We start from the raw sequence: 22,212 nt of genomic DNA, 5'->3' as shown, positions 1-22,212 counted from the left end.
GAGGCTCCCACCGTTGCGGGGTCTGGCAAGGGCTAGATGTAAAACTGCATATAAATTATTCCTGCAGAATGATAACTAGGGTCGTATTCTCGAAACCAAATTCCATTCCCATTCTCTGGAGCGACAGAATGAGAAAATTGCTCAGGAGAACCGTAACCAAATCTACCTTGATTCAAGGTATCAATCAAGGGTAGGATCCACAATGCCATTGTAGATCCAAAGCAAGTCCTATCAATTGGACGGCTCAAATCAACCTAAGGTGAGATCAGCTATGCCATATTAGATCCAAAGAAAGGTTCGAATTAATCCTAGGTGGGATCCACTATGGCATAGCACATCCAAAGCAAGTATATCAAGTCGTTGGTTTGGATCAATCAAAGGTAGGATCCATCCACTATTCCACAGTGGATCCAAAGCACAGTCCTATCAAGTTGATGGCTCGGATCAATCTAAGGTGGGATCAATTGTGCCATAGTAGATCCAAAGCAAGTCCTATCAAGTGAACGGTTCGGATCAATCAAATGAAGGATCATATTAGATCCAAGCTATAAGTCGACGGCTCGGGTCAATCAAAGGTGGGATCCACTATTCCCTGTTGGGAGATATTTAACTTTATAAGCAGTGGTCCACATCATCTCAGGTGCATTAAATGCAGACAAGAGATGATGAGTATTCTCAAAATAAATTACGAGATTCTAGAAAAAAATGGGATTCCAATTGAGATTTTTGGATAAGAAAAAGATAAGTCTATGAGAAATTATATGATCCAATCCTTGTATTTGATCCAATTTGAGGAGCTGCTGTTGGATCAAATATCAAGGAAGGTACTTCTATCCAAGGTTTAAAATTTCGGTTTCGGCCCCTGGAATTTCGAAATTTCGGTCAAAATCTGGTTCATAACCCGAAACGAATATTTTATTCCATATTAAATTTCGGCCGAAATTTAGGTAAAACATTAAATTAATGTTAAAAAAACAGATTTTTGGGTCAAATTTCGGAAAAACCAAAATTTTGACCGAAATTCCGAAATTTCGGCCGAAATAAATGGCCGTTTCGGTTTTGATGCATTTCGGTGTCGGTCTCCACCGAAATCCGAAATTTCGGTCGAAATTTAAAACCATGCTTCTATCGTACCACCTTTACGATGTTTATATGGCCCTGCATCATATAATTTCACCTGAATGTACAATAATAGGTTTAGCACTCACAATTTGTTGTCATAATAGGGCGTTTGGATTATACTACAAGTTAACAAATTCTAAGCTTTCCCTTTCTTGTTCCTCTAGATCTGTTTTCATTGGAATAAAATTCTTTGCCATTCAAAAACAAAAAAAAGAATGATAAGGTAACCGAGAGTAGAACTACCTCTCCTATGCCATGTTGCTTGGAGAGAATGATAGGGTAACCGACCCAACCCAAGGAACCATTTACTCAACTTGAATCCGACCTCAGTTCCAACCCGATGAGGTTCAACCCGACCCAACCCGATTTTAAAAGGGAGAAGGGTAGAATATGTCTCTCTCTTCCCTTTCTCTCTCTTCTACTATCTATTTTGGTAATGACACCCCTATATTTTCCCCACCTCTTCTAGAGGTTTGACTCCCAACCAAACACACTACCGCTCTTCCCCTATTCTCCTCCAGACAACTCTACACATCTCTCATCCTTGTCACCTCCCAGTTGACTACTACTTCCACTACTCTCCTAGCAAACCAAACAGGGTTAGAGGGAAAAAAAAGATGCTTTTCGACCAAGGTGTTCATAAAAATCAGATCATGGTTTGGGGCAAAAGGCAAATGGTTTGGACCAGCCGTGGTCCAACAAATGAATGGAGTCAGATCACCAGAAAGTGGAATGGGTACAGGGTAGGCCAAATAACTGGTAGACTTGAATGGTTCTTATTTCTTACCAACATGACTATGATTAAATTACTCTTGACATCAAAATCTTGACTAGGTAAGCTACTGTAAAGATGGTCGACAGCCAGAGATGGCTCACAGATCTTCGGCCATCTCAAGTAAATGGTCAATTGTCTTGTCACTGCTACTAAGGGTGCAACTCAGGTCGGTTTCAACCCGAAAAGAAGTACAGACGGGTTGGGCATCCTACAGGTCGGGTTTGGGTTTGATTTTGGGTTCAAGTTGAATTTCCCAACCCGGGTTGAGTTTGGGTCGAGGGCATGGGCAACCCGACACGAGTGAAACCTGACATTTTTCTATCATTTTTTTAGTAAGCTTAAAAACTTGGGTTGGAAAAAAGGGTTCCTCGGGTTGAACCTCATCGGGCTGGAACTAGGGTCGGGTTCAGGTTGAGTAAATGGTTCCTTAGGTCAGGATCGGATCGGCCTTAACCTGACCCAACCCGACCCGAGTTGCACCCCCAATTGCTACAAAATGGTATTTGTTGCGATCAAATCAGCCGTGCAAAAATTCCATATGGACATGTATAATACAATAAAATGATAGCTACACTGCATTATTATAACTCAAAAATCCAAAGAAGCCCAAAGAAAACCCAGATAGATGTGGTGGATCCAGAACCAAGAGAAGGATCATCACAATTGAGAAAGCTAGAAAATGATTGGCAAAAGATGACCCAAGTTCTACATCCTTCAACAGGACAAAGCAAAATTAATCAAATGTCATGGAAAAGACAATGCAGTTTAATATCAGATGTTAAGAATCTAGAGATTCTGGGCTGCTCTAAATCTGTGCAGACTGGTCCTCATGGTGGGCCCTGTTTGTAAGTGAAATTCAAGTGCTGGAAGAAATATCCATTCATAAGAACAGAAGGTGAAATGGCGCCCTTTTGGGGAAATGGCTGTGGAGGTTTGGCGAAGAGCAGTCTCAGTTATGGGCGAAAGTCATAGGCAGTAAATATGGAGCAGACGTGGGTAATTGGAAATCCCTAAATCGATATAGGAAACCAGGAGTGACTCTGTGGAGGGATATTTTGCGTTTGAGTCCATCTTTCGACCGCGGCATCAGATATAGAGTATACTCGGGGGATAGAATCTCTTTTTGGAATATGGCCTGGTGCTCTGTCATCCCTTTAAAAGACATGTTCCCTGATTTCTATATAGTAGCTAGGGACAAACAAGCTTTAGTCAGAGATTGCTTCGAGTTCCGGGCCAATAAGGTGATATGGAAGCCTTGTTTCCGCAGAAATTTCTTCGACAGGGAATTGCTCTCGTTGGTCTCTTTTCTTCAGATCTTAGAAGCCAACTACATTAGTTCTTCGGGGGCCGATAAAAGGATCTGGATGTGGGAAACATCGGGTTACTTCTCGGTTAAATCTTTCTACTCAGGAATGTATCCGTGTGCAGTAAATCGATCGGTGGCAAAAGTGTGGCAGATGAAGGTTCCTCCTAGAATTTGTTTTTTCGGGTGGACGACGATTCTCGGCCGTATTCAAACGGTAGACTTTTTGAGGGACAGGAATATGATCATAGTTAATCATTGTGCCATGTGTATCGAAGACGGAGAATCCGCCGCGCATTTATTTATTCATTGCAAAGTCGCTCGTGAGGTATGGGGAAGGGTTCTGGCAAGATTCGGCATTGAGTGGGTTTTTCCTTCCCAACTGAAGGATCTTTTTGAGGGGTGGGGCCTTTTCTCCATGGAAGTCAAAAGGCAAGGTATTGTGGTCAATTTCTCTAATGGCTACGCTGTGGGTGTTATGGTCGGAAAGGAACAATAGGCTTTTTGAAGGGCGATCCAATTCTCCCTATTACTTATATATCAAGGTAGTTGTCTTATCGATTTCATGGGCAAGGGCGATGCCGATGTTCAAATTTATTTCGGCTTTCGACTTATGGGCGGGTTGGAAAGTGGTATGTAACAGCCATGTCTCCGTTCCTAGAATCTCTCAGCAATGGGTCAAACCTCCTGTAGGTTTTTCTAAGCTGAATTTTGACGGATCAAGCCTAGGTAACCCCGGCCCAGCAGGGATCGGGGGCGTGTTAAGGAATTCAGAGGGGGAGGTTGTTAAGGCTTTTTCTGGGCCATTAGGTGTCGCTGATTCTACCGAAGCCGAAGTCAGAGCTGCGTATCAAGGATTCTTGTTGCTTGGTCGCGAGAGGTTAGCGCACTCGATGGTGGAAGGAGACTCTGTCAACGTTATAAGGTGGCTTAAGGGTTCGGTCTCTCCTCCTTGGAGATTTCTTCGTATTTTTGACGAAATAAAGGACTTATCGGTCGGATGCTCGGTTGACTTCTTGCATGTAAGGAGATCAGCCAATGACATCGCTGATAGGTTGGCTAAAGCGGGGGTGGTCAAGCAGTCTCTGGAACTTTTCGATTATCTTCCCCCCTAATTGTTTATTATTGTTTCGTTCTTTTCTTTTCCTTCAATTTGTAAGTTCGGCCCAGTGGGGTGCGGGAGGGTTTTTCAGTCCTCCCTTTTAATATAATCAGTTACCATTCAAAAAAAAAAAAGAACAGAAGGTGAATTGATAAATAGAAATAGAAATGCATACATGACTGTTCACAACAGGAGCACCAAGGGAAAGAGAAAAAATAATGGCACCTTCATCTGAATATGTATGGATTAAAATGTATCGCAACAGCAATATGATGATGTCCGAAGAACAATAACGAGCATTTAAATACAAGGAACCAAACTCACATTCCCATAAAAAAACAGCATATTTCCTGATAGGGAAAAGGCGCACCTGTTATCCGGGGGTGATAAAAAATTTGATAACTAGCTCACAGCCATAAAAGGGTTACCCCACAAAATTTGATAACTAGCACACAGCCAAAAAAGGTCTACCCTGACGAGCTCTGACCAATGTGAGCACGGATACCAAAACCAACAGTCAAGCGAGAACTACTGCCAATAAAAAGGATCAAAATCATCCCGCAAGCAGTAACCATGCTAGCAGGGTTTGAAATGATGGCAGTTGAAGCCTTCATGAAAGAAATATCTGTGGATGAATGGATATCAATTTAATCCACCATTGAATCTCTTGTCACTGTCCCTTCTTGAGCGAGGAGGAGTAGAAGGAGCCAGCCTGGAGGTCTGAACTGGCTGGTTGCTGGGAACATACGTTTGTTTAGCAAGGTAACTAAGGGCGGTGACAACATCTGCAATGAGGGGTCGCATGGTTGGCTGCTCCTGAACGCACATCGCAGCAACAGCAATTGCTTGATACAAGCCCCTTACTGGATACTGGCCCTGAAGCATTGGGTCGGCCATCTGTGGGAATTTCCTCCGGTCTTTGAACAAGGGTCGTGCCTACAATCACCGGGCATTCATAAGAAGTTATACAGTAGACTATTTGGGTGCATTTGAATTGCCCGAATTAATCATTCAAAACAAAAACAAAAATGCCGGCATCAGATCTTGAATGGGCACTGATTTGGATGTTTGGTTAAAAACAGGAACGGAATCAGAGAGCCGGGGGGGGGGGGGAGATAACACCAGGGCAGAATCAAAGGGGATGCTGGAATTTAGTTCACAACCCAAGAGGTGGGATTGTGATTCTGCCGTGGTCGGAATGCGATTTATATTGGATTGTTCCTTATTCTGACAATCTAAACGCAGTCTTTGGGCAGTTGATTTTCTTTTCAGAATGATCATCAGAGCAGGATATATCCCTCCAGGGCAATGAAACTCAACAGCGTAAAAATAAAGTGCAATGTGATAAATTGGCCCTCAAAGATTAGAAAAGGTCCAATTAGGTCCACGAGATGGAGTCCCTCTATGCTGGCTCCCCACCTGAGCTTGCGAAGAGGTCCATAAAGGAGTTCCCATGGAATAGGTTGGTCACATCACATACAATGAGAAAAATCTCTTTAATTTCAACTAGGATCTTCAAGTCCAAAAGCCGACAACCCATACAACATAAAGTTGTGAAGATCAATCTGGTTGCACAAGGCCAAAGAAGCAACTCAAGCAATTGGACAACAACAACTGAAAGTAACTTAGAAAAGGAAAATGGAAAGACAAAATTGAAAATTCACATAAACATATCTTAGGCCCTGTTCATTTAAGATTATGAAAACCGATTGTGAGTGTCAAACCAGTTATTGGACTCAAATTTAAATGTAATTTTGATTCCAATAATCAGTATGGTACTCACAACAAGTTGTCGTAATCTTCAACAAACAGGGCCATAGTGAGTTAAAAAACATAAGCATGCGCTGCATAGGAAGAATTAAGTTCAGGAAAAGTAATTAGTCAGAGCTGATTTAAAATTGAGTCTGCAGAAAATCGTGTGCATCATAGACAATAACTTCAACAGATGAATGGATGACTTGTAAAACGTATAAATGCATAAGAAAAAATAAATCTGGAAAAAGTTTAGTTTCTTCCAGCAAAGTAAGCAATCTCACCCACGCAACAAGATTGTGCTCCCCAGCAGCTTTAGAATTGTCGATTGCCCTCCTTCCAGTGATAATTTCCAAAAGCATCACCCCAAAGCTATAAACATCTGATTTTAGTGTCAGCTGGCCTGTCATTGCATATTCTGGCGCACAATACCCATATGTACCCATCACCCTTGTAGAAACATGGGTATTATCTCCAACTGGACCAAGTTTTGCCAAGCCGAAGTCTGATAGTTTGGGATGAAATCCCTCACCAAGCAAGATGTTTGAACACTTTAAATCACGGTATATAACAGGTGGGTTGGCTTTATCATGTAAATACTCTAAACCCTTAGCTGCACCAGCTGCTATTTTCATTCTCGTATTCCAATCAAGCCGTTTCTTATCAGAAGGAAGATCTGTACATAAAAAAGATCGAAATGTTGTGTATAGCATGCTACAAAGGAAAGGTAAATACAACAAAATAAAATTTGGGCTTCATGAAGTTAAGATACCATGAAGGTGATCTTCTAAAGATCCTAGTGGCATATATTCATAAACTAAAAGCCTCTGATCTCCATCGGCACAGTACCCAATCAGATTAACAAGATTAGGATCGTGAAATAGATTTAGCATCAGTACTTCAACAAGGAATTCCCGGTTTCCTTGCAACCCATTACGATCAAGTTGCTTGATAGCCACAATCTACACCAAATACAATACAAGTTCACCAAGTCAGCAGCATAATACTTTTGCATGGAACAATACTAAACAGCTGATATACCCTATCTCTTGGAAATCATTATGGAACGAGGAAAGAAATGAATAATGACAAGTTCAAGTTTCAAATTTCACTTTTCAAAAAAAAAAAAAAAAAACTTCAAATTTCACCATCTCAGTTACTGGATACAAAAATCAATGAAAATCCATACTTCAAGGCTCAAGTTAGAAATTGAGAAGTAGCACTCATGTAAGGAACAAAAATCACAGGAAAAAATCTGAATATGCAGAAAAATACATAAATATGTGAACCTTGGGTAAATAACCCATTTGCAGTGATACAAAGAAAACTCAATATACAGAACATGATACAAATATCTGAAATGTTTTGAAAATAACCCAAGATATAATTTTACAAGAAAAAACTGAACATAAAGAACAAGACATAAATACGTGAAGCATTTTGTAAATTGCCCTGTGATAATATTTGAAGAAAACCTGAATTTATAGAAAATACAAATATATGCAAAAAAAAAATGTAAAAAACCCATCTATAATATTAAAAGCAGAAGCTGACGGAAATCTATGAAGCAACCTGAGGCACAGGACACAGTGTAAATAATTATAGCGTACAGTAAATAACTTACTCAACGATGATGAAATAAGAGAATCTGAATATACGGTCACAAATATGTGCAGTATTTTATAAATTACCTTGGATTTACATTTTGATCATAACAGTAAAAAATGAGGAACAACCTTACAAAATACTGATAAAATATTAGAATGAGGACATAGCAAATATATAGCATCAAACCAACCTGATTTGTACTCTCCAGGCGGCCTTTATAAACACGACCAAATCCTCCCTCTCCCAAAAGACAATCACCTCTGAAATTATTAGTTGCAGTAGCCAATTCTTGAAATGTAAATGTCTGAGCAGCAATATTACCAGCCCCATCCTTGGATCCCTCCTTCACATCCAAAGATGGACTTATCTTCAATTTCTCTGAAGAAGAAAAAAAAGCCAAGAAAGTAGAACACCTCGGTCTACAGATTTTCAATAACAAACAAAAAACAATGCACATAAAATGAGGGAATGCGAAAACTTCAAGCTGTCTGAATGAAAATAGGGAGCACCACAATCACCGTCATTTCAAAAACAAGCAAAATCGTGCAAAACAAACAACCTTCAAAGAAGGATTTACCTTCAATTCCTTCAAAAAAAAAAAAGGGGGGGGGGGGGGGGGGGGGGGGGGGGGGGAAGCGTAAAATCATGAAAACAAACAACCACCCACTGTTTGAACAGGAACAATTTTTTGTACAGCACCATCTATCATTCAAAATTTCGAGGTCATGGAAACCACGCACTTAGAAAAACAGTCCTTTAATGAGAGAAAGAACACAGCTTTGAAGTAGTCTTCATCAAATCCTTCAAAACCCATCTTACTTAAGACAGAAAAAAAAATGTAATCTTCATCAAATCCTTGTAGGCCCATCTAACCTAAAAACAAAAAAGTAATCTTCATCAAATCTCAAATCCTACTAGACCCATTTAACCTAAGACAAAAATGTAATCTTCATCAAATCCTTCAAACTATCAAATTCAGAAACATCAAGAGTTAAATTTCTAATTTGTCCAACTAAAAAAGAAATAAAACCCAACTGAGAAGGCTATGCAATCATTTAAGCCCTAACTTTGTTCCTTTCCCTTCGAGAGATAAAACCCCTATTTCCAACAACAACAAAAAAAAAAAAACCTAAACTATAATCTGTGCAGATCGAAACAAAAACCAAAACCCAGAAAGGGTACATGGAATAAGATCTAAAATTCCTCCAATTTCAATCGATTAACAACAAACCCAGATGACATAATACAAAATAAGGCAAAATGAAAACATAAATATAAATTCTAATTACAAAAGAAAAACCACCCAAAATGAAATAGCTAAAACATCCTTAAAATAATTTCTCCCCTTTTTTCATCTTCTCATTTCAAATACCTGAAGAGGGTGCGAGTTGAGCATTCGATTTCTTCCTAGCCTTCTTGTTAGATTTTCCAGAGGAGGTGAAACAACCCATTTCTAAGTTCTATTCTTTTCTAAGAAAAAAACAAAATATATATGAGAGAGAGAGAGAGAGAGAGAGAGATTAAAAAGGAAGGAAAATGAGTATCAGTCCATCAGATTTGAATTGCTATTTCGGAGACATCCGTTTCCAAAACCTTTGATTAGCGGTCTTATCAAAGCGACGAGAATTTCTTCATTTTTTTTTCTCTTTTGTCAATCCTCTTAACTTGTTTTGGTAAATCCAATCTTAATTAGAATGTAAATAAACCAGCCGGTTCTTTCAATTGGGCCCACGTTTTGACTAGTGTGTTTACAAACTATCATTCTTGCTTGGTGCATGCTACACTTGGTTGTAACATAATGGGCCCCACCCCCCTTCAAAACATGAGGTGTAAAACCATGGGCCCGTCTGATGCATGGGTTTGGCCGTTTGAGTTGTGTTGGTGGGACCCACCATATTAAAACATGGTGTAAATGACTAAATGGTAGGCCCCACTTTAATACAAGGATTTGGGTGGAGATGGCAGGCCTACTCACGGTTGTCATGGGTTTGGGCAGAGATGGTGGGCCATGTCATGTCAAAACATGAGGTGTAAAATGGTGGGCCCTACCCTGCTTTGGATGTAAAATGAGCATCACCTTGTCAAAACATGGGATGTAAAAATGATGCGCCTCGTGTTTTTTAAAAATCCAATAAAAAATGGGAAATGCTTCTGGCTCTCCAATGTTTTGATGAACATCCGCTCTTTTAAAGGGCTCTAAGAGCTTTTTGAGGACCGTAATATTCCTCTAGCAACCCTTTAAATACTACACGACAAACATGGGAGTACATGTTTATCAAAACAGTGGTGCACTTAAATTGTATAAATTTTCCATAGCAAGAAAATGAAAGACAATGGAAATAAACATGCTTGGGTCCCATTTGGCAACCATGAACTTTTTACATGGACTATTAGTTTAGTAAGGGATGAGAGAGGGGTAGGGGTTGGTGAGAGATAAAGGGATTTGAGATCGCATGAATGAAGACAGTAAGAATTGCCTACAAAGCATGGCAAAAGTTAATGATATTAGTACCCCAAAAAAAGATATGGGATAATTACATTTACACCCCCTCAACTGTGGCCAAATTTCACTTCCCACTCCGTGGTATCGACTTCACCAAAGACATCCTCTCATATTTCAATAATGCTTCTTACGTTACGGGGTGGACGGGAACAAAGAAATTATCAGGGGGTGTCTTTGATGAATTTTGAATTATAGGATGAAAAATCAGAAGGTCTAATTAAAAATGTTAGAAAGTTGAATGGGTGTCTTTGGTACCTTCGATACCACAGGGTCAAGGTGGCAGACGTGCCGTGCCGGGCCGGCACGGCCCTACCAAATGAGGCCTGGATAGGCCTGCGGGCCGGGCACGGTACGACACGGAAGGGGTCATGAGCCGTGCCGTGACGGGCCGAAATCCTCGAGGCTAGGCACGGCACTGCCAGCGGCCAGTTGGGCCGGGCCGTGTTTTTTTTTTTTTTGAAAATATATGTTTTGGATGAAAATACCCCCAAACTAGCCGTTTGAAACAACTTTTGGGAGGTATTTTCGGGTTTTTAAAAAAAAATACATTTTATGAAGGGGGAACCGAGCTTGCAGGCTGTGCTGTGCGTGGGCAAACGGGCAGTGCCGTGCCGGCCCGCCCAACCAAGCCCGGCACGGAACGCATCACTGTAGCCATCCGTGCCTTGCCGGGCAGCGGCCCGTTTGCCACCTTGACCACGGGGTTAGAAGTGGAATTTGGCCATAGCTGAGGGGCGTGTATCTGTATTTTTCCCAAAAGATAATTATGTTTTGATTAGAGTTTTTCTTTTCCTTATTTTTAAAGCCTTTTCTCACCCTCTTCTCCCTCATGTTCTCTAGTCTCCTCCCACCCTCTCACCACTTGATAAACTAAAATTACATGGAAAAAAATTCTATAGCAGCCAATCATGGCCTTTGTATACTGTATGGATTTACTGGTGCTCGAATGAGTAATCGTAGACATTCAAAGACATATATGGCGGTCGATGATTCTTGTTATTTTTTTGGCCGTGATCAATCCACCATCCAAGCCAATCCAATGTAATAGAATCATTTTTTCGATCGTACACATGGAAGGATGGGAGGGAGAGAGAGAGAGGTAAACAAAAGATGGATTTTTCAAGTAAGGACAGGTTCCTATTTTCACGACACATGCAGAAAAAGGCAAGAAAGTGTGGACTGTTTTTATTAGAGTTGGGACCAAACTTTCCTCCGATATTGTAATGGCAGCAACTGTTACAGTATTAGAGGAGATGGCATTTCTTTGAAAATTTAGCTCTGTCAAAAGGCTACTGGGGTGTAAGTATGCAGTTGTTAGTGACAGATTTTATAATTTTAATCATTAGGGACATTGATATCCGCACAACCATGTTTTGATAATGGGGCGAACTCGGCTTGTTTTGTACTTTTTAATGGGCCGCTAAGAGCCTTTTGGGGGAATTGTAATAGCCTTTGACAGCTGGTTAAACAGTGTAAAACAAGGTGAGTTTGTCTCATCATCAAAACATTATCATGCCGATATACAGCCTTTTATTATGGTTCAGAGGGTCGGTTGGTCACCCAAACTTAAGAATTTGATTTTTAATTAGCATCCAAAGAGAGGAGTAAATAAAAGAAATAGCATAGATTTTATAATTTTATTGAGGTTGAGAGGGTTGGTTGGTACACCAAAACATAGGAAATCGATTTTAAGTAAGGGTGAGAGGTATCAAGGTACATCTCAGCCTAGAAATTTAATTTTAAATGGCCTTGTAAAATGTACATGGTACTTCATTTTAGGGCACTGAACAAGTCCCCGCTCACCTCCTTTGACATTTTGAAGCACACAACTAGGACTCTCTCTCTCTGAACAATAACCACGGCCCAATAACTAAATAAGCCTTGGAGCCCAACAATTGAATGGGTTAGATCTTTGAACAAGCTAGGCATCTCTCTCTCTCATTCAACCTTTGAACACGAACCCTGGGTCCCAACCTTACATTTAAATGCTTTAGATCTTTGACTTTGAACAAGGTAGGTGTCATCATATATTTTTTATGCACCTAAACATGAGACACCATTTTTAAAAAAAAATCATGGCCCCATCTTGTTAGAAGATGCAAGCTATTCATTTGCTGGTCCCAACTTAAATAGGCCTTGCTGCTGATAAAATAATCTCCATAGTTTGATCCTATCCCCTCCGTTTTATAGATAGACCCTTAAAATTGATCGAAATGTTTATTCCATGCAGGATCGAAAGTTTGATCGCTAAAATTGATCCTCGCCGATTGAGTAGTTGGACTCCCCATAGATGATGATGATGATCGAACGGACCAGATCATTAAATCAAGGACTTACAGATGGACGGCTATGATTGAAGCAATTCTACACATTCAACCACTAAAATACATTTGACTGGATATAAATATATGAGTAAAGTGTAGCTACACACAAGGTTTAAATTTTCGGTTTTGGTACCGGTTTCAGACCTTGAAATTTCAAATTTTCGGTAGAAATTTGGTACAAAAAATATATATTTTATTCATTATTAAATTTCGGCTAAAATTACCGAAATTTCGGCCGAAATAAATGACCATTTCGGTTTTGTGTAGTTTCGGCGTCGATCTCTGCCAAAGTCTGAAATTTCGATCGAAATTTAAAACCATAGCTACACATACGTGTAGCTAACTTAGCTACACTGATGGCTTAAATTACAGTGGGCCCTCATTTGATAGGCCCTCACAAATATAGGATGATCCCAATCCTTCAAACTGCGGAGGAAAAAATGAACAGATTTGTGAAGGTTTTTACAAGTCAATTTTTGCCTTCACAAATCATAGGGTTGGGATCATCCTATAGGGCTGATTTTTTGGGCACACCCTATCTATGTGAGGGCCTATCAAATGAATGGTTTGCATCACCGAAACAATGTGGGGCCATTATATTTTAAGCCGCCGGTGTAGCTAAGCTAAGTTAGCTACTACACTTCTTTAAATATAATTATGACTTCTCAATTGCTTAAGCTTGGGCCCACTAGGTGTGGAATCTGTGGGACCGGTTTTTAATAAAAACTCTCTGAATCTCAAACCCTCATAACCCTAGACTCTCTCTCATTTGGTTCTTTTGATGTCTACGTCTGCAAAACCCTAGCGTTTGGAGGCTTTTGCCTGTGAGTTAGGGTTTACAAACTTACAACGAAAAAGAAATCCGATTTTCCTGTGAGTTCGGATTTACAAACTCCCAAGGCAAAAGAAATCAGCTCAAATCCAAGTATCCGAACTGTTTTTTTTTACCTTATTTTTCTTTTTCTCTTTCTTAACCTAAAACCCACGTAGAATTTACGTACTATCGTTAACCCCATGACAAATATTTTCAATTTGCTTTCATAACATTTTTCTTTTCTTAACCTAAAACCCATTTGTTTTCAGTTGGAGATGCATCTGAATGTTAAGGAGTTTTTTTTTTTTTTTTTTACTTAAAACCCATGAGAATATTTTCAATTTGTGGTTATACCATTTTTCTTTCACGCCTAATGGTGCATTTTATGTATCTTAATTTGTTTTCAGTTGGGGAATGCATCTGAATGTTAAGGAAGATTGAAGTTGGAATTTGATATTGAAATGGATATGGATTCGGATCCTCATAATTCAGAGTCGAGATCAGTAGACGAAGGTGTATCGATGCAATTGGATTCCCACGAATCCTCGGGCAGTGGGGTAATCACTTCATTTAACTTTTTTTTTTCTTAATCTTGAAAATTCTTAGTATTTGATTTGGTTTTGCTAACTCGTTATGGTGCATTGGAAACATAATTTACCTATGTTCTGAGACTTTTACAGATGTTTCGAGACTTTTTTTTTATCAAACAAGTGTGAAATTAGCAGAACCCTATTTGATTTTATGCATTTTTGCATGTGATTTTCCTTAACACCTTTACTTTTCTTATATAAGTCAAAATGCAATGAGAAAGAGGAGCTTTCTAAGTCAATGGGGAAACTACATATAGAGGAATCGTCGTCTGGTAGTGAAATGAATTCATCAATTATCTTCAAGAGAAAACCAGTCATTATTATTGTTGTAGGAATGGCAGGCATGTAATCTACCCCTCTTTAACATTGCGTCTATTTTATATGTTTGGTGGGGATTCATCTCTCTAATTACCTATTTATGTTCTAAATCGAAAACCAAATGTGTGATCTTGTAGGAAGTGGAAAAACAACGTTTCTTCATCGTTTGGTTTGTCATACACAAGCTTCGAATATTCGGGGTTATGTGCTGAACCTTGACCCAGCAGTTATGTCCCTTCCATATGGTGCAAATATCGATATAAGAGACACTGTTCGATACAAAGAAGTGATGAAAGAGTTCAATCTTGGTCCAAATGGAGGGATACTCACATCACTTAATTTGTTTGCTACAAAGTTTGATGAGGTAACTTAAACATGAGTTTTTATTTAGTCCTTAGTTTTTATTCTTTATGTTGATTTTTGTATTCAGGTTTTTGAGTCATTTTTTTTTTTGAAAAGGAGGTTTTTGAGTCATTTTGTGCCTAACTACTTTGGATATCGTCTAATTTTAGGTTGTATCAGTTATTGAGAAGCGAGCAGATCAGCTTGATTATGTTCTTGTGGACACCCCTGGTCAAATTGAAATTTTCACTTGGTCTGCCTCAGGAGCAATAATTACAGAGGCTTTTGCTTCAACTTTTCCCACTGTCATTGCCTATGTGGTTGATACACCTCGTTCGGCAAATCCAGTAACTTTCATGAGTAATATGCTCTATGCATGTAGTATACTCTACAAGACACGCCTGCCTCTGGTTTTGGCATTTAACAAGATAGATGTTGCCCAACATCAGTTTGCTTTAGAGGTATATATGAAGTCCCTACTAGATGATTCTCTCCATATTAATTGAATGCTTCAATCACTGACCAATTTTCTTTGAAGAAGCATCTATGGCAATGCCAAAATAGGATGCTCTTGAAATTATAGTCTCTCTGTCTCTGTCTTGTTATTATTTTTAATTTCCTTTGTACTCCTTGTCTATGTTTAAACAATGCATGTGACTCTTCAAATCTATTATCCATATGCCGATATAAAACTTACTATTTTTTAGAGTTGTAGCCATAAATTGAATTGAGCAAAAGATATGCCTCTTTTCTCATGCAGTCATGCTAGATAGAGACATCATGTTGTGTAGATGTCTTGTATTTTGGCTTTGTATAGGTCCGTGACGGACTAATGTGCGCGAAGCACACACGGGCGCAGTCAGCTTGCTGGAGGTGCAAGGGGCAGCGCACCGGGTTTCCAGGCCACTGCCCCGAAGGAAAATTTAATTTACAGTTTTAGTGTGAAGGGTATTTCGGTAAATTTCTTTATTAGTGGCATTGATATATAAGCCACATGTTAGGGTTACGGGTGTAGAGATTTCATTTGTGTTTTCTTGGCGAAGAAGAAGAGTTTGTAACCCTAGAACCGAAATAGTGGAAACACTTGTCCCGTGGACTTAGGCACACTACCGAATCACGTAAATCTTGTGTTTCTTTTGTGATTATGTTCCTTGCATCTTTTCTTATCGTTTTGCAGCACATTGTAGTTGATCCTTGTCAAAAAGGTATCTCTCGGTTTTTCTACACATCAAATCATGGTGCCATGCATGAATGAATATATTCTTCATTCATCTTTTTTTTGTTTACTTATTATCTATCCTATCATATGAATCTGAAGAATTTGACGAGTTCCCAACCTGGTTATCACATTAAAAATGTCAAAAAGATGACAACGTTCAACTCTTTGTTGAGCCATTGATAATAATAATTGAGCGCTTACCACTTGACCCGTTAAGCCCATGAAGTCGATGCCTGCTACTATTGGAAACCTTAATAAAGTTTAACTTTCAAGTTCCATAAATATCAAGCACAAATTTTTTAACAAAGGTGAGGATCCTCAAATTGATAGTTGCAAATCCCGGCATAGAACACTATCATTCTCATGTCCTATGCTTGTGTAAGATAGGGCATGTGCGGTTTCAATATGATAGACTGTCAGGACCTATTAACAAGGTAATTGAATGGGCTTATCACATCTGAGGATCTGTATTGAGTAGCTGTGTGGGACTAGTGCTATGTGTTTGGGGTTGCTTGCAAGTTCTCTCTTCCATTCCCTGTATTATGTTCCTCTTACTGGATGTGAATATTTCCCTCCTGCATCTCAACACACATCATTTATAATTCCAAATTATTTCAAGATTTGTCTTAATATTTTATAAATATTTGGAATTTACTATTCCTCACATCGCTCATTTTGTTTTTCACAAATCAACTTATCTCTTTGAGTTGCATAAACTCCTTACATGTGTTGTCCAAAATCTTCTAAAGAGAGAAAATATCTTGCTCCTCGATAAGTCCATGAATCTGTAGTATGAGGACTAAATATCCCTTTTTTACCTTGAGATTACTGAGAGATGTCATAATCCACACGGTCCTCATTAGCATGTCGGTAGATCATATATCAATTTATCGCTAAAAAATAGATCTTTTATAGATAATTGTGCATCTTTTTACAAGTCTGATATGATCAAAGATTTAGGGTTATAGAAGGCTCAACAAAATCCTGAATCCTTGTAATTACTCTTGCATTATTCATCTTTCATTGAACCATCATCTCCTTGTCTTAAGATTGTTGTTTTTTATACGAAAATGGAATTTCTACATGGAATAGTTGGGTACATCAAAATTGATTGTGACGGAATCAGATCTGTCAGCCTCCATGATAAATCACTAGAAACAATAATGGAAATAGGATTGGTAGATGATAACAATTTAAAAAAAAAAGGATTGGTAAATGATAAATGCTGAAATATATATATATTTTTTAAAAACCAAGGCCATGGTCATTAGCACTTACCTTACCTTTCAAAGCCTCATGGATTGTGAATACGGTGCCTTAGGCAGCTACTAGACTAGTTCTATATAATTTGGCATCAGAGCTATGGTGGCTCCTAAAAATCCCTCTTGTCTCAATTCTAGTGAAGAGATTCAAGAAATTAAGAATCTTGATGATGTTTGGGAGACAATTCCACAATAAGCGGAGAAGCATGATCAAGAGATAAAAGAAATGAGGGAACAATTTATTTAGCCCACAAACCGGTATCCCCCTCGACAGCAATTTCAGCCCACAAGTTGTATTTGAGAAGAGAATAATCGATGGGAGCGAGGGCTTAAGATCAAAATTCCTGAATTTTTTGGCGGATTAGAGTCCGAAGAGTATCTTGATTGGGTATTTCCAATGGAGGAAGTTTTGACTACAAGGAGCTACCTGGAAATGAAAGGCATCATTAGTGGCTTTGAGGCTCATAGGCCATGCAGTGGCGTGGTAGGAACTGATAAAAATTGAAAGGGATTAATCGTTCCAATCGGAAATTACTACTTAGGGGAAGATGAAGTAATTAATGGTAGAGGAATTCACCTCCTTCAATTACCAGCAAACCCTATATGAATGACTCGAGGTACAAAAAAGGTTGCTCAATATATGGAGTTCTACAAATTACTTGCTAGTAGTTGGTTGGGGGACACCCAAGAGCAATTAATTGCGAGGTTTTTAAGCAGGTTGAGACCTTCCATTCATGATACTTTATGCACCCGCACTTTAAGTACTGTTTTGAGGCCCAAGTAAAGCCATAAAGGCCCAAGCCATTGAGGAAATTCAATAGATATTGTCGTTTAGACCTTCTTCAGCTCCGGGCAACAATCGACTAACTTTCTCACCGGCTTCAAATGTACACTGATAAGGTTCAAATTAAGGAAATTTACAGCCCTCTGAACCATGCACAAGTACTTCCATGGCACCACAAGCTATTTCATCCAAAATAGTCCCTAATAGAGCCAATGTGAAAAGATGGGACATCTCATTCAAATGTTCTCAGATCGAAAATAACTCCTAGCTTAAGAAATAGAAGTGCCATTAAAAAAAAAGCTTAGGAAATGGAAGAAGACACAGGAGAGCAAGTCTATGGGGAAGAATTTGATGGAGGTATTGGGTGTGTTCCAGAAGAGAGGGGGGGGGGGGGGGGGGGGTGGTTAATATTCTTTATGCTTGGTTAGTAGGATATTTTATTGTACTTCTAAAATCTCTTATGAAGCGGTGAAATTGATCAACTTGAAGATGGAAACAAGGTTTTAAATTTTGGTTTCGGTATGCGTTTCGGTTCTCACCGAAACCGAAAATTTCGGACGAAATCTCTCGAAATAAAATAGCTTATTATTTTCTCCTCTAAAAAATTTCGGTGAAATCCTTGAAATTTCAGGATAATATTAAATAATTAATAAAGCCCAGATTTTTTTGGTGATTTTCTTTAAATTTCAGGGAAAACGAAATTTCGATCGAAATTTTGTAACGTTTCGAGTTTACCCCATTTCGGTTTCAGTCTCAACCGAAACCCGAAATTTCGGATTTCGGTCGAAATTGAAAACCTTGGATGGAAACACGCCCTTAACCATTCAAGTTAGCATGGCTGAATAATTCTAATGAGGCGAATCTTTCAACGGTGCTTAATTTCATTTTCTATAGGAAACAAGTACAAGGATAGTGTGTGGTGATATAGTACCTATGGATTCACGTTACATTTTGCTTGGGAGACCTTGGCAATGTGGATCCATACACGATGGTTGAAAGAATGTCTATACTCTATATGAATGGTGAGGAATTCACCTTGATGCCTTCCAAAGGAGAGTCAAATTTCAAAAAAAGGGAAGGATATAGTGTGTCTTTCTAGACATGAATTAGAAAATGAGTTAAAAGAAGATGATGTGTTTTTTTACACTCGTTTCCAAAGGGAAAATTATGCCTGTAAATTTATGAAAACATATGTAAATGATGGACATTTAAGATGAAACTTGAGAAAGCACTAGAATAAGCACAAATACACACTAAAAAACCATCACATAAGCAAAAACACACACACAATTGTTTAACAACATCAAACACCTAGTGAAATCGACATCGCATGATGCAATACATACAACATTTCACATGCAATTCATATAAATATTTATACACTGTACATACGCTACATTTCAAATGCAATTCATATAAATATAATTATGACTAATACACTTATGCTTTTGGTTTCGTTATGCTTTTCGGTTTTGGTATGAATTCCAGGAAACATTTATGCTGTTTTCTGTTGATTTCGATGGAAATTTAAAACTCTAATTTCAACACATAGTAGGAAACCCAAGATCTATCTAACCCTATAGGCTCTGTAGCATTCAGAATAGCAGTACTTTCTTTCCCGTGGTAAGGTACTCTCCTTTATAGCAGTTGAATTTTTTATGCAGCTCCTTAATTGAATCCCAAGTTCATGTTGAACCATGTTGGTCTGGCCATACGTGAACTATGCAGAGAGAGGGAGGGAGGGAGATTCTATCACTTCTAGCTTGTAGCAAACATTGAATGAGATGGCCCTGCTCTCTTCTTTTTTTGTCAAGCTGCCATGCTATAATGCACATTGGCCAACACAAATTTCTCTTTGTACTTCTGTTGAGCATCCAAGTAATGAGACTAGAAGGTTTAATTGAATTAAAAACTTAGCAGGACTGTGCTAATATAATTACAGCGACCAGCGTAAAATTTTAAACAATAAAATTCTTCTTTCTACTATGTAATCACTAAATGAATTCTGTAGAAAACTTTCATGCAAGAAAGCATGTTTCTTTGAAAGGAATGACATAATTCAATTTGTAGTCTGAAGGTGTCAACTCATGGAATATTAGAATTAATGTTCTCTTTTCTCCTATTATTGTATCTTTGATATTGATTCTTAATGGAACCTATTGTGTAATGTTTGGGTAACAGTGGATGGAAGATTTTGAGGTATTTCAGGCAGCATTAGAGTCTGACAATTCATACACCTCAACGCTAACGAGAAGCCTTTCCCTTGTTCTTGATGAATTTTATAAGAATCTCCGTTCTGTCGGAGTGTCTGCAGTTTCTGGTGCTGGAATGGAAGCATTCTTTAATGCCATAGAAGCAAGTGCTAATGAATACATGGATAACTACAAGTATTAACCTCACATCAATATTCTTCTCCTTTAATCAAAACTTCAAATTTGGTGTGAAACGTCCTTTTTTTTTTTTTTTGGAGAGCTACTGATGGGTTGTATTCTTCCCCTTTTCTTATGACAGAGCTGATCTTGACAAGAGACGAGCTGAGAAGGAACGTTTGGAGGCGGAGAGGCAGCGAGTGAATATGGATAAGCTGAGGAAGGACATGGAGAAATCAGGTGGGGAAACTGTGGTGTTAAGCACAGGTTTGAAGAACAAAGAAGCCAGTAGAAGCATGATGGATGAGGAAGAAGATGAAGAAGAAGAAGTAGAAGACGAAATTGAACAATTTTCAGAGGAGGATGACGAAGAAGAAGAGGGTGAAGATGAGGAGGTTGCTAGGTTCTCCTTCTAAGGTAAAAGGTAATTCTAAGTGACTTTGATATGGTTTCTTTAAACTATTCCTGTATAAAAAGATCTCCCCCTCTTTTAAAATTAGATTCCACCGATTTTGTTGGATGGAACTTGAATTGTGAGCCATCTCATTAGTAGGTTTTAATTGTTTGACTTTTTGTATATTAGCTGTAATGTTCTGGTTTGTGTTTACAGCTGTGAACTTTGTTCTCGAATTGTAGCTCTTGTAGTTCGGGGTACTATTACATATTTACATGTAGCTTGAGTAGGATTTGGAAACGCAAGCATATACATTTGCTTGTTAAGCACCTTGTACTTGGTTTCCTTTTGGCTGATTCCAAAAACCCCCCTTTTTTAATGATGGCCACTTTATTTATAAAAAGGAAGACAGATGGACAATACAGAAAAGGGAAAACCCTAAAATATAGCAAAGCAAAAATAGAGAACAGCAAGGGAAAAATATAAAAACTCAAGGAGGCAAGGAATCAGACACTTCTAGTGATTCCTTAATTACCCCAACCCTGGCGAGACTATCTGCAACGACATTTGCCAATCTTCTAACATGTTGAAAAACAACAGATGAAGAGCCCGTCCTATCATGAATCTTGTCAAAGAAATGATCAAATCTTACCATTCAAAAAAAAAAAAAAAAAACCGATCAAATCTCCATGGGTGATGATGAGAACCTCTAAGCCACCAATGACAGAATCCCCTTCTACAAAGATATTATTCAGGCCATTATTACTATTTAATAGCTTAATGCCTTGATGCACTGCACGCACCTCCGCCTCACTTACATCCGCAATACCTATAGGGCCTGCAAATGCCCAAAGAACCTCCCCATATCCCAAGACATCTCTCAATCTTTATTGGTCAAACATGTTACAAGATTACCCAATGAGACTGAAAATTCAAAACATCTATTTTCTATAAGTTTTAACTTCTTAGACCTAATCACATGCATACTAATTAACTTAATGGGCCTGAACGGGGTTGGGCCCGTAGCTCAATGGTTGAGGCCTTGTTTCCCAACCTTGAGGTCTCAGGTTCGATCCCAACTTACCGATAAAATAAAATAAAAACTTAATGGGCCTGAACCCTGTTCAGCCTGATAACAAGGTTAAGTTTGGGTCCATAAACCTATTGATACAACCCATTGACACACTTGTAGTGAAATTACCAAATGCTCTAGGGCCTTTATGGGATTCCACTGCTAACTTTGATAACAAAAATGCCCCTTGAAGCCGAAATCTCTCTAATGATAATATTAATACTAAAGAAAGCAAAATATACCAAGAATTGGTGGAATTATTGGGATTCCACTCTTATAGAATGCTTAAATTACTACCAACGACCCAAAATGACACTAATTTGGCAATTCTAACTATCCAATTAAATGTATTTTTGGTTGAATGTGGACTTTATTGTCTATATTTAGTTTTTTCACCATCCACTGTTTTCCTTTTTAATGAGATAGTTAAGACCATCCAAGCAGCTTGGTTTTTTTTTTCTATTGGAGGTCCAAGATGGGGCCTGCTAGGTAGATAGTCTGGATCAACCAAAGGTGGGAAGACCCACTATATAATATTGGCATGGCTTCTTATATTACG

At 38.6% G+C, this 22,212-nt stretch overlaps 2 protein-coding genes across 5 annotated transcripts; one reads left to right on the top strand and one right to left on the bottom strand.

Moving 5' to 3' along the window:
• Positions 1-4,528: 4,528 nt before the first annotated feature.
• LOC143880473 (putative serine/threonine-protein kinase PBL7) lies at positions 4,529-9,337 on the bottom strand. 2 transcript variants are annotated; one of them, XM_077383517.1, is made up of 5 exons: positions 9,035-9,337; positions 7,853-8,005; positions 6,827-7,016; positions 6,339-6,730; positions 4,529-5,238 (listed from the first exon to the last, which is right to left on the bottom strand). In XM_077383517.1, the coding sequence occupies exons 1-5, from the start codon at positions 9,056-9,058 to the stop codon at positions 4,945-4,947; spliced, it is 1,053 nt and encodes a 350-aa protein (XP_077239632.1). In that variant the 5' UTR covers positions 9,059-9,337; the 3' UTR covers positions 4,529-4,944. The 2 variants fall into 2 exon arrangements, with proteins under 2 accessions (XP_077239632.1, XP_077239631.1); XM_077383516.1 differs by having other exon boundaries at positions 7,853-8,040; positions 9,035-9,336.
• A 3,908-nt stretch (positions 9,338-13,245) lies between these two features.
• On the top strand, positions 13,246-20,910 carry LOC143880472 (GPN-loop GTPase QQT2-like). 3 transcript variants are annotated; one of them, XM_077383514.1, is made up of 7 exons: positions 13,246-13,362; positions 13,711-13,860; positions 14,096-14,234; positions 14,349-14,575; positions 14,724-15,014; positions 20,000-20,205; positions 20,330-20,910. In XM_077383514.1, the coding sequence occupies exons 2-7, from the start codon at positions 13,765-13,767 to the stop codon at positions 20,601-20,603; spliced, it is 1,233 nt and encodes a 410-aa protein (XP_077239629.1). In that variant the 5' UTR covers positions 13,246-13,362; positions 13,711-13,764; the 3' UTR covers positions 20,604-20,910. The 3 variants fall into 3 exon arrangements, with proteins under 3 accessions (XP_077239629.1, XP_077239628.1, XP_077239630.1); XM_077383513.1 differs by having other exon boundaries at positions 13,248-13,414; XM_077383515.1 differs by having other exon boundaries at positions 13,289-13,313.
• Positions 20,911-22,212: the final 1,302 nt, after the last annotated feature.

The sequence above is a fragment of the Tasmannia lanceolata genome, unplaced genomic scaffold, assembly GCF_043159265.1.
Source record: "Tasmannia lanceolata isolate RefF3 unplaced genomic scaffold, GAP_Taslan_0.1 ptg000006l, whole genome shotgun sequence".
Taxonomy (NCBI): Eukaryota; Viridiplantae; Streptophyta; class Magnoliopsida; order Canellales; family Winteraceae; genus Tasmannia; species Tasmannia lanceolata.
This window is presented reverse-complemented; position numbering and strand designations above follow the sequence as displayed.

Excerpts from the sequence above, each read along its gene's own strand:
- LOC143880473 (XM_077383516.1), bottom strand. The coding sequence starts at position 9,113 with ATGGGTTGTTTCACCTCCTCTGGAAAATCTAACAAGAAGGCTAGGAAG. Across the intron at positions 8,041-9,034 it reads TCAACTCGCACCCTCTTCAG|AGAAATTGAAGATAAGTCCA; the intron begins GTATTTGAAATG and ends TTTCTTCTTCAG. Across the intron at positions 6,731-6,826 it reads TTTAGAAGATCACCTTCATG|ATCTTCCTTCTGATAAGAAA; the intron begins GTATCTTAACTT and ends TTTTATGTACAG.
- LOC143880472 (XM_077383514.1), top strand. The coding sequence starts at position 13,765 with ATGGATATGGATTCGGATCCTCATAATTCAGAGTCGAGATCAGTAGAC. Across the intron at positions 13,861-14,095 it reads ACGAATCCTCGGGCAGTGGG|TCAAAATGCAATGAGAAAGA; the intron begins GTAATCACTTCA and ends TTCTTATATAAG. Across the intron at positions 14,576-14,723 it reads TTGCTACAAAGTTTGATGAG|GTTGTATCAGTTATTGAGAA; the intron begins GTAACTTAAACA and ends GTCTAATTTTAG.